This window comes from Orcinus orca, chromosome 1 (assembly GCF_937001465.1).
Source record: "Orcinus orca chromosome 1, mOrcOrc1.1, whole genome shotgun sequence".
In the NCBI taxonomy this organism is placed as follows: domain Eukaryota; kingdom Metazoa; phylum Chordata; class Mammalia; order Artiodactyla; family Delphinidae; genus Orcinus; species Orcinus orca.
The window spans coordinates 184,007,796-184,020,487 of record NC_064559.1 but is presented as its reverse complement, the minus strand read 5'-3'; the positions used below and the strand labels follow the sequence as shown (position 1 = coordinate 184,020,487).

Here is a 12,692-nt window from a genome sequence, read left to right as displayed (position 1 = left end):
TTCATTCATTCATTCATTCATTCATTCATTCATTCATTTATGGCTGCATTGGGTCTTCTTTGATGCACCCGGGCTTTTCTCTAGTTGCGGCGAGGGGGGCTACTCTTTGTTGCGGTGCACCGGATTCTTATTGCGGCGGCTTCTTTTGTTGCGGAGCACGGGCTCTAGGCGCGCAGGCTTCAGTAGTTGTGGCACGCGGGCTCTAGAGCGCAGGCTCAGTAGTTGTAGCACACAGGCTTAGTTGCTCCCTGGTATGTGGAATCTTCCCAGACCAGGGCTCAAACCTGTGTCTCCTGCATTGGCAGGCGGATTCTTTTTTTTTTTTTTTAATTTATTTAATTTATTTATTTATTTTACTTATATTTAATTTTGGCTGCGTTGGGTCTTCATTGATGTGCGCGGGCTTTCTCTAGTTGCAGTGAGCAGGGGCTGCTCTTCGTTGCGGTGTGCGGGCTTCTCATTGCAGTGGCTTCTCTTGTTGCAGAGCACGGGCTCTAGGCACATGGGCTTCAGTAGTTGTGGCTCGCGGGCTCTAGAGCGCAGACTCAGTAGTTATGGCCCATGGGCTTCGTTGCTCCACGGCATGTGGGATCTTCCCGGACCAGGACTCGAACCTGTGTCCCCTGCACTGGCAGGCAGACTCAACTACTGCGCCACTAGGGAAGCCCTGGCAGGCGGATTCTTAACCACTGCACTACCAGGGAAGTCCTAGAGTGAAACTGTTGAGTTGAAAATTATGCTCATCTTCAAACTTACTATAAATTACCATTTGTTCCTAACTGACTATATCAGTTTATATTCCTACAGTCTGTATGAGAGCTTTAATTCTTCAGTCTTCCTTTGGCTTGTTGTCAGCTTGTGTTATCGGTCTTAACATTTTTGGCCAGTCTTGATTGGTGTAAAATGATAGCTTGATATAGTTTTTGTATATATTTCCTTAATTACAAATAAGATAATTAGTGAAAATTTGTTTTTTGACATTTAGATTTTCTCTTCTATGAAATGCCTAGTCGTATCCTTTGCCACTTTTATTGTTTTATCTTGATTTATAGGAACTTATTATATATTCTGGATAGTAATCATTTGTTATATGTATTACACATATCTATAGCCTGTCTTTTATTTTTTCTGGCTTTGTTTATGGTATTTTTTTATGATAGTTTTTATATCTTAAGAAATTCTTTCTTGCCTCCAAGATCATAAAGATGTTCTATATTTTCCTCTAAATGTTTATTTTTCTTTTCATGTTCAGTTCTCTGAATAGGAATTTGTTTTTGTATATTGTATAAGGTGGGCTTCCAAGTCTGTTCTACTGGTCTGTGTGTCTGTCCCCACAGTCTCTTGACTTGAATTGGATTATAACAGATCTCGATGAATGTTAGAGCAGACCTTATTCTTAAAAACTATCTTGGCTATTCTTGTTTCATTTCTCTTTCAATGTTAATTTTAGTATCAGCTTCTTAAGTTCCAGAGGTCAAGGGGGTTATATCCTATTGGTATTTTGATTGAAATTGCCTTGAATTTGCAGATTAACTTACAAATAATTTATACTAATAAGGTATATACTCCATTCATTTAGATTTTCTGTAGTAGTAAAGATACCTATTACTTCTATAGGTCTTATGCATCTTTTGTTCAGATTTTATCTCAAGTGTCTTGAGTTTTTTTGTTGTGATATTAAGTGGTATCTTTTTAAAATTACATTTTAAGTTGGGTGCCAGTGTATAACAATGTAATTTTATTTTTATATGTTGATCTTAAATCTAGCAACCTTACTGAACTGTCTAATTCTATAATTTATCTATAGATTATTGGCTTTTCTCTCTAGACAGTCATATTGTGAAGAATAATAATTTTGTTTCTCCCTTTCCAATCTTTTTACCTTTTACTTCTCTTAGCTTGCATTCCTGTGCCAGCTAGCACTTTCTATTAAATGAAGTTGAATTTACCGTAGATTTTTGGTGGATAACTTTTATCAAATTAAGGAAGCTCCTTTCTAGTCCTGGTACTGTGAGACTTTTAGTTATGGTGCTGAATTTTATCTAATGCTTTTTTGAGGGTAATTATCTGTAGAAATGATTGTATGTTTATTTCCTTTAGTGTATGTTTATTTCCTTTAGTATATTTTGTTAATAGGTTTTAAAAATATTAAATGTAAATATTACTTTTTCAGTTAAACTCAGCTGATTTGTGAAAGGGAAAGAAGGAAAAAATGCATAAATATGTAGGTTTATAAAATGTTAAGGATTTAACCAAGGGATAGAGAGGCAGATCTTTGCTGATTGAAATTCATGCCTAATTCAACTGTACTCACTGATTTCATCCCATCTTTTGTAAGAGCTTTCCTTCACTAACTTTAATTTTTACCTCAGATGCCCACATTGCTGTGGGGAAGATGGTGAACAGTAATGATTAGAAGAACAGTGGGATAAACACTAAGGAAAATTAATAGAATGTTAAACAGGATAAATAATGTTTGTTTAGTAGTTTCAACTCTGTGAGATAAGACACATTAGTTGTGAATGCTAGTATTATAATCCAGTGAAGAAAATTTACCTGTAGGATTAAAGGAAAGACAAAATAAGCATGTTAATTACCATGTATTTATTTTCCTTTATTCACTTTTTTTTTTAATTAACACAGAAGCAATATGTGCTTATCTGGTATGTATCCTGCCAGCCTTGTTTTAATGTACGACAACATTCTCACATTTTTTAATAGAAGAATGTAATGTATACATTTTTTTAAAGTACTGTGGATTTGAATAAGATACCCAGAATGCTAATACAGTCTTACCAGTCTCTCTTTTTTTAGTTAGTTTGAAATTGTGGAGGTATTTCTAAAGTTTATTTGGATGGAAGTACAAAACCAACATAACTCTCCATCATGAGGGACATGAAGTAGGTCCATGCAATGAGATATCCTGCAGCTGTGAAAAAGAGTGATATAGTTCCATATTAGTACATATAGATCTATCTCTAAGATATATAATGAGAAAAAAGAAATCAAAGGCCAGAATAGTGTGTCTAATGTTTTATCATTTGTGTTCCTTTTCAATAAGAGGGGAAGGGAATATATATTCACTTAATTACCATGCACCCAAACTGCAGAATAAAAAGATCTCTAAGACACATTGTTAGTTTTTAAAATAATAATAAAAGAAGTCATAGAACATTTATTATCTGATCTCATGTTAAAAAAGAAAGTTGTATATGCATTTTTATCTCTAAGTGCATATTAAAAGAATAGGATATATACATACCTAAGTACTAATAATGGTTGCTTCTTAAAGATACTTGGAGACCAGAAGTCTTTACTGTGGATATCTATATTGTTTAAATTTTTTAGGATGAGACTTCACTCATGTATTATTTCTGTAATAAAGGAAAAAGTAATATGTGCTCACTATTAAAAAATGAAGATTTAAAGATAAAGTCAAAAAGAAGAAAATAAAAAATATCTACGGTAGCCTTACTACCTGAGATAACTACTTAAAGCCTTGATAAATATCCTTCCAGAGATGAGGGACATTTTGTGGAAGACATTTAATCCTAAACCAAGGAGAGTAAGAGAAAGAGCACCACAATAGGCATGTTTTTAAATAAAAAAATAACATGATAGCATGTAGCTTATTGTCTGTTTTGGTTTTACTTTTCACTGTATCCCCAGTGCCTTTATAGCACATAATAGCAGTCAGTAAGTATGTATTTAAGAAATGAGTGATGGTGGTCTACTAACTATTGGTGAAGCTCTTCTAGTTCCAAAACCCAAGATTAAGAAATCGTACTTGTTGGCTCTTGGAAGACTGCTGACTGTAGCTAGATAACATTGGGCAGATACACCTTACTATTACTACCTGTAGCTTGGATTAGCACTAGTAACATTTAATACCATTGTCTTCTCAAATCTGTGCAAGACAGGGAGAGCTCTCGCTAGAATAGATAAGCAGTCTAGGGTGGCTTAAAAAGCTTTGTTTAAGAAATAATACCTAACCTTTTCTTCTTTAAGGTGCTCTGGCCTTCTTTGTCCCCTTACAGACCTTGTTTCATAGCCAGAACACTGCTCTGTACATGTAGTAGGAAATGGAATGATTCAGTTACCCATGATAAGAGATAGATTATAAAAACTGTAATATTAGGCTTTTTCTGTTGTTGTGCTTGTCTTCCAGTCAAACAGTTCAAATTGAAAGAGCTTAACTTTGGAAATATTTTTATATGTATATAGGTGTACATAAAAGGGTAATTTTAACTCTGTATTAGTTAATTATCATGGAGCCCAAGATCAAGTTTTTGAGTTTTTTAAAGGAAACATTAATTTGTACTATTTGTGTTTTTCTTCTTAGTTTCTGCCACTGCCTTCTACAAAGCACAACCTGTAATTCAGTTCATGTGTGAAGTTCTTGACATTCATAATATTGATGAGCAGCCAAGACCTCTGACTGATTCTCATCGGGTAAAATTCACCAAAGAGATAAAAGGTGAGTTAATTAGCATTTGGAACAACTTAACTATAAAATGCATGAATATAACAAACTTTCATTGAAATTTTTTAAGATATAAATCTGTTCATGTAACATCACCGGTAAAAATATGGACTAATTATAAAATGTCACATTAAATTCATTACCATAACATCTTAGGTAGTGTGTCAATGAAAGAAATACCAAGTAATGGAATTAATATTGATACTAGCTAATTTTTTGTCAATACTTTCCCTTACTAGCTGAAGGTATAAGAGTGTCTGTTAGGAAAAAGCTTCTATGATACTGTTAAAAATAAGTTTATTCCAAAAACATTGTCACTTCAGAACTGGAGCCATTCTTTGAACATATTCTATCGATAATATAATGACTTCTTTATTTTTCTGAAATGATAGCAGAATATTTTATTCCTTTGTAAATTTATGGATATGGGACTAGCCTGTTTCATGTGTTGTTCTAGAGTTGAAACTTAGTAATTTCATATACATTATTCAGTTGACCATTGATCTTGACTATTTTATAGTTAGTAGCTAAAGTGTATACAGTGGGTTGCATCGTATGTATATTTTACTAATACAAATTCATCTCTACATAGTCTTCCAAAGAGAAAAATTAAAAATTAATTTCAATTGTTTCCTAAAATTTATATTTTGTATATACTTATTGTTTATATAATTGTTGCTTTCTATATACATGTACACTTTTATGTGCAAACCCACACATAGTGTACTTTATCTGCAATTTAAGGGATTTTTCAACAGTAATTTTGATTACGTAAAATTCTTGCCTTGTTCATGACTTTAGAACCTAATCCTCATGTAAGATGTGACTCCACTGTATTTAGTTCTTTATTATTTAGACACAAAGAGAAATTAGATATTCTCTAATTAGAATGAATAGTATAAATTCTATTTAAACTAAATGTTAGATCTTCAATTGTCAGAAATAATTATGTCGTTTTATTTTAAGGTTTTACCTATTTGTTACAGGCAATTTTTAGCTTGTGGTTTGAATGAAGCATTGAAGTTTGTTCTCTGAACATCTTTCAGTTCCCCAAATCAGTTAGTATAGTTGAATACATCCTACTTGCTCCAGTAATCCTTTATTCTTTGCCATTTAGTAACCAGGAGAGAGATGGTCATTGTAATAAAACATTTAAAGGAAAATTCTTCCTACTTTGAAAATAGGCATCCATTTATCTCAAGTTATTTAAGTGTCAGAATAAGAAAGTGTTATATATTCTTATATTGCAATCATACCATTGTCCTTTCATAATCTGTATTAACTGCACAGTTAGCATTGTTGGGAGGTAGTGCATTACCCACCATTAATATGTGATCATCTAAATGCCATGGTTTCCAGTGGAGTTGCTGCTTAGTTACCACCTCTGATATCATGAAGTCACTTACATTATTTTGCGGTAACTATGCAATCAACTCATATCACCACTCTATCACAGAAAATACAAGATGTACAGAACAAGGATTCAACTGCTGCCCGAAGAGCATGGACTCGATCTTAACTTCAACTGCTCAGGGGGCCAAAGAAATGACTGAAAAAATGACTAGAAAGCATTATAAAGTTGATGTTATAGTGAAGGTAAAGCCAAGTTTATAGGTTAAATATTTGATTTATTAAAGCCAAAAACATTTTTTGTTGGATGGAGGGTTTGGGGAGGGACCTGGGCAGAGAATTATCTAGTCCATTTTTTTAAATTTCAGCTTTTTGCTAACCCCTGGATTTGGATCTAATCCTTAGGCACCTATGACTGTAGATTTGGGGTAGAAAAATCTGAGTTGGATCTAACTGACATACTGATGATTTTTTCCTCCATTCAGAGTCAAGAAGGCTTTTTTTTTTAAAGAGGACTCTTTAAAGTACGTCATGTATTCCTACCTCAATTACACAAGAGAATCAAAGTTACATGTTTTGTATTATGTATTTGGGTTTAATTTTTAGTTGGCATGAGGAATTTGATGAAGCTTGTTAAATAGTGATACAAAGGGTGCTATGATGAATAGATTTCCTAGTACAATATTATTTGGTTCTAGTTGAACTTTTTCCTAAATATTTAATGGTAACTTTAGGGTGGTTTCTTTGTGCAGTAATTCATCATAGTTAAATAGCAGAAATATTGGAGGAAGTTTATGGTAAAAGTACCATATGTATGTAAGAGTATTTTATTTTACTTTTTTATTAATTTTTATTGGAGTATAGTTGCTTTACATCAATTTTATTTTTGATAAAAACTTATTTAGTAGGCTTGTAGAACCTTACTGATAATTTTTTTTAATTCAAGGGGAAGATTTGAAAACAAATTGCTAAGTGGTATAGATAACAGAAATTTGTTTTAAATTTTTCTATCGTGTTTTCCCCCTAAACAATATTTTTACATCTTGCTTACTTCATATGTTGGTGTTTCCTTCTTAAAAGGCCTTCTCTTGGTAGTATTTCCTAGTCTTATTTATAGAGGCATAGTAAATGCTCTAATTGATCTGAAATTTTAGTTTTATAAAGGTAGTTACTAATGAAAACTATTTCTCACTGATTCAATTAGGAGTAGTTCTTAAGAAAACCTCATACCAATCTGGTACAGTGACACTGTGTCCACTTAACATCTTAATTTATGCTGATATGTCATAAGAAAATATTACTATGATTGAACTTTGTGTTTGGTTCTGCAGTTAGTAGATACGAAAATAAGTTATACTGTATCAGGGTTTCTCAACCTTGGCACTATTGATATTTTGGGCTGGATAATTCTTTGTTGTGGTTGGGGATGGGAGGTAGTGATGTCCTGTGCATTGCAGTATAATTTAGCAGCATCCCTGGATCCAAGCATTCCAAAATCTAGCATGTATTAGATGCCAGTAGCACCCCCAGTCATAACAATCAAAAATGTCTGCAGACATTACCAAACCTTCCCTGGAGGTCAGAGTCACCTCTGGTTGAGAACCTCTGCACTATAGGATACACAAATATAAAAGGAAAATAATACAAAAGTATAAGTGTAAATACTATCAGGGAACTAAAAGTTGTCCTCCATCTACCCCTTTTTAGATTTTCCTCCTTTGGAGTATAGGCCTTAGAAATGGAGTTGCTTATCTGTGACCAGTAGCCACTGTATCTGTTTGTTAACTCTTCTCTAGGTAGCTCCAAGAGTATCCACTAGCCACATGTAGTTATTTAAAATTTAATTTATTAAAGTTAAATTAAAATTTTAGTTTTTTAGTCACACTAGCCACATTTCATGTGTGCAGTAACATATTGCTGGTGATTTTAGCACAGATGTAGAACAATCCATCATCTCAGAAAATTCTTTTGTACACCACTGCATAGGAAAATTCATCCCAAAGAATTTCAGCCAGTATTTTAAAAGCCCACAGCTTCACTTTCTAAAGCAGGCCTAGGATCTGCAAACCCCTAGGGTCCACAAATGGACGTACAGATCCACAAACATCTAAAATCATATGCTAAATTAAGTGTATGTTGCATTTTTCTGAGAATTTATTGCTTTCATCAGATTCTCAAAGAGATCATTGATTCCATAAGACGGTCTGGATTGCCTGTTCTAGGAATTATTTTGGTTGCATTTGCTTTCTAATAGTAGTAAAAGAACTGTATCACTATATTATCCTTCAGCGAAATTGTCACTCCACTTCTGTTAAAAGGGCCTGGGATTTTTTTTTTTTTCCTTCCTGCATTAAAAATCTTTGAAGGACTTTCTTCTTCAGCTATATGAAATTATGATCTTCAGTCAGTATGTGATTACTGGGCAAATCAGATATCACATACTTTGAAGGTTATAGAATATCTTGAGAATTATCATAACTCCCTTTGCTCCTTCCCTCAACCAGCATAAAAACCTGCATTATAAGCAGGGTTTTTAATTAATGGAGAACTTTATCCCTTGATATACAGGCTTTGCAAATTTTATACTATTTTTTAATAGCTTGATAGAATAGGGAAAAGGTTTGGAGTTAGGTCTATCATGATTGTAACCGTTGTTAACAATGTTATATATAAAATCCTTTGCTAATATCACATTGCCTGTATCACAGATTTTCTGTTTAGAATTTGAGTTTTTATAGTAGTGAACAGGCTTTATAGTTATAAGTATTTTACATGTGACAGTTCTATAACCTCAGTTTTTCTTGTTGGGAACAGGTCTGAAGGTTGAAGTGACTCATTGTGGAACAATGAGACGGAAATACCGTGTTTGTAATGTAACAAGAAGGCCTGCCAGTCATCAAACGTAAGAAAAGCTGGTGTTTGTCAGAGCAGAGATGATGTGAGGCAGCTTGCTCTAGTTAGTAGATTGGGAGTTTTGCTGGCTCATAATGAGATAAGAGTTGTTAATGTGTAATTTTTTTTTTCCAGCTTTCCTTTACAGTTAGAAAATGGCCAAACTGTGGAGAGAACAGTAGCACAGTATTTCAGAGAAAAGTATACTCTTCAGCTGAAGTACCCACACCTTCCCTGTCTGCAAGTGGGGCAGGAGCAGAAACATACCTATCTGCCACTAGAAGTAATGTGTTTAGGCTGCTTATTAATATCCTCTTATTCATCGTTCTGTTGGGGTTTTTAATGACCTATAACTTACTTCATACTCTCACATTTATTTTGGAGACTGAACTGTTTTTAAATTTCCTTTTATTCTAAATTTTCAGCTATAAAATAATATGGGAAAAAATTCATACACAGTCCTACCACTCTAAATGTAACCACTGTTAGCATTTTGGTACACTTCTTTTCAGCCTTTTTATGCAGTGTATATTTTACCTAATTATAATCATACTGTAAAGCAGTATTGTTTACTGCTTTTTTACTTAACATGATATTAAACAGAAGTGGTTTAATGGAGTAGATATTAAAATTTAATCTCACATGTAATTGGCACTCAGAATTTTAAGAAAGATGTATATATCTAGTACAAAACTTTTTTCCATTTGTAGGTCTGTAATATTGTGGCAGGGCAACGATGTATCAAGAAGCTAACGGACAATCAAACCTCCACTATGATCAAAGCAACAGCAAGATCTGCACCAGATAGACAAGAGGAAATTAGCAGATTGGTTAGTACTTAACCCTAGAAATGAAAATTAAAAACATATGAGGGTGAGCTCTAAAGAACCATGTCCTTATCAACTGATACCTTATTACCATTTCATGGGCTGTCAGAATTAAAAGAGATTATGAAAGTAATCTAGTGGTATTCTAGGGGTGAATCTTAGTGGGTTCTATGAAAAGGGTTAGACTAGATCCTTCTAATTTAACCCCAAGCTCTTTAATTAGATTCAGAACAGATACTCTCAGAACTAATGTTTCAGTTTAGCAAACTGGACCTTCCTTACCTTCCACCTAAAAGAGGAAGAGAAAAGGAAGAAAAGTCAAAGTTTTATGACTAGCAATGGTGAGAGTCTTAACACACAAAGTAGGATGGCTTAGCTCCATTGTAAACACTGGTAACCGTACAGGATGAATAAAGAAATATAAGACAGCTCCAGCCGTATGGGATCTCTAAGCTGTCTCCTTGTTCTAAATGGGGAGAAAAGAGACATCAATACTACTTTTAAAACTGATGGGGCTTCCCTGGTGGCACAGTGGTTGAGAGTCCGCCTGCCGATGCAGGGGACGCGGGTTCGTGCCCCAGTCTGGGAAGATCCCACATGGCCGCGGAGCGGCTGGGCCCGTGAGCCATGGCCGCTGGGCCTGCGCGTCCGGAGCCTGTGCTCTGCAACGGGAGAAGCCACGACAGTGAGAGGCCCACGTACCGCAAAAAAAAAAAAAAAAAACTGACGGAATTAAGGCAAAATGAAAAATGAAGGCAACTGGATCTTATCTTACTCTCTTCTTGAATACCATGTAAATTGCCCAAGTGAAGAGAAAAAAATCTAGAAATCAGAACATTACCCAAAACAACTTAATAACACTTTCAAAAGCAGTTTTAGAGATTGTTGGAAAAGGGTTACAGAATTGGCTCTTTCATTTTGTAAGGCAATTACCAAAAAAAAAAAAAAGAAGACCTTGTTTTCCAATATAGTTTGTAAAGAGTAAGTTATTACATGATATTTAATTAGGAAAATACAGGCTGACTCTCATCATGGATTTTTCTCTGATCTACTATGACAAAATTTTAAAACCTTTAAGAGACTAGAACCTCTCACTATCAATATAAAATCTCAATAACTAGTTCTACCTCATTTATTACAGCTTTTCTGTTCAGAGAGATGATATTGTACAGTGATTGAAAGCACAGGTTTTGGAATCTAACAGCTCTGGGTTCAAAGTCTAACTTCTTTACTCACTTACTGTTACCATTATTGTATTATTATAATTATAGCATCTGGTAGGCCTGGTGCAGTGATTGAGAGTAGGAACTCTAGAATCAGAATGTACATGGTTTCAAATTATATATCACTTGCTTAGCTATATGGTTTTAGGCCAATCATTTAACTGTTGAGATTTAATTTTAGCCTCTGTAAAATAAAGATTATAAAAGACTTTATAGTCATAGGTTATTGTGAAAATTAATTATAAAACATTTAGCACAAGCACATTACCTACCAACTCCTGGTAAATAGTAGTTGTTGTTATTGTTTGTAACCTTACAGAAAAAAAATGGCATTTAAGCTTGAAGAAAAGATACATTAGTTAGATGCATTAATTAGATGCCTAATTTAGAAAACAAATTTTCCTGCACATTGTGGGGAGATTCTTTTTACATACTTAGATTATATAGTGTTTTTTGTTTTTGTTTTTGGTGGTACGCGGGCCTCTCACTGTTGTGGCCTCTCCAGTTGCGGAGCACAGGCTCCGGACGCGCAGGCTCAGTGGCCATGGCTCACGGGCCCAGCCACTCTGCGGCATGTGGGATCTTCCCGGACCAGGGCACGAATCCGTGTCCTCTGCATCGGCAGGTGGACTCCCAACCACTGTGCCACCAGGGAAGCCCTATATAGTGTTTTTTAATAGAGTGTTACTCAAAGAATTGAGCATTGCCTTTTTTTGTAACCTTGTTTGACCTTTATTCTGAGACTAAGTAAATATGTTTTGGAAAACGCATTGTAGCACGCTATGAGCATGAATTACACTTTTGAGATTCAAGTCTACAGTGAATTACAATAAATTCTTTATCTTTGCACATTTTGGTATATTACATAAAAATTATAATCTGTGTCTCATACTGGCTTTCTTTTCTGTCTCAAGTGTATCTCTTAAGTAAATTTTATAATGTGCTGTGTTTTATCTGAAAATATTCAAGGAGATTTTGTATAACTTGTAATCAGTTAGGAAAGAAAGCCTTAGGATTATTGATATTTGCTGTCGAGATCTACATAAAATAAATTTCAATAGTATATATCCAGATCCTCTAATTAGAAGTAATTAACCATTTTTAGGTCAGGTATTGGGTTGGCCAAAAAGTTCATTCGGGTTTTTCCATAAGATATTAGGGGAAAACCCATACGAACTTTTTGAACCTTATATTTCTCTTGCAGTCTCTCAACCACCCTCCCAAAGTATATGAGGCTTAATCATATAAAGTTACAATTTTCATGAGTCATAAATAGTTGAAATTTCTTATTATGCAACCTAATACATTTAAATGTTCTGTAAATTATCAGGAGTTTCACAGACTTCCTACAGTCCACTCATGATCTGTGGTCCCCAAGTTAAGATTCTCTGCTCTATAGTGAGGGTACCATTATCTACACCTGTCAGTATTATAAAACATTGTTGACACAGTGAAGAAAAAAAGTTAGAGGGTTCTAAAGCAGGGAATTTGGGGGAATTTTGAAAGTAACTACAAACTTTTTCTGTTGTTAGGTAAGAAGTGCAAATTATGAAACAGATCCATTTGTTCAGGAGTTTCAATTTAAAGTTCGGGATGAAATGGCCCACGTAACCGGACGCGTACTTCCAGCACCTATGCTCCAGTATGGTGGCCGGGTAAAACCTCTTGATAGTTTTTAAATTATAATCATACAGTTTCTGTGTATGGAGAGAAGGGCTTCCTAGCTAAGTCTGGAATTTAAAAAGTGTTTTATTGTTCCAACAATTTTTTTTGTTTGTTTCAAGATCAGTGTCTTTGCTTGAACTTAGTAGAACTTTTGTTTTTCTATGATAAAAATATAAAATATTGATTTAGAACAGCCTGTTCCATGTAGAATATCAGATATATATCAGTTCAGCAATTTGAAATGCTTATTTT

General features: G+C 34.3%; 1 protein-coding gene across 5 annotated transcripts in view; it reads left to right on the top strand.

The window, feature by feature from the left end:
• Positions 1-12,692, top strand: part of AGO3 (argonaute RISC catalytic component 3) — a 127,507-nt gene that overhangs the window by 65,269 nt on the left and 49,546 nt on the right. For all 5 annotated transcript variants that reach the window (XM_004266469.3, XM_033422144.2, XM_033422149.2 and 2 more), the window contains 5 exons: positions 4,343-4,477; positions 8,648-8,735; positions 8,861-9,008; positions 9,436-9,555; positions 12,308-12,430. In XM_004266469.3, the coding sequence (XP_004266517.1) occupies positions 4,343-4,477; positions 8,648-8,735; positions 8,861-9,008; positions 9,436-9,555; positions 12,308-12,430 (614 nt within the window). The remainder of the gene's footprint in view (positions 1-4,342; positions 4,478-8,647; positions 8,736-8,860; positions 9,009-9,435; positions 9,556-12,307; positions 12,431-12,692) is intronic.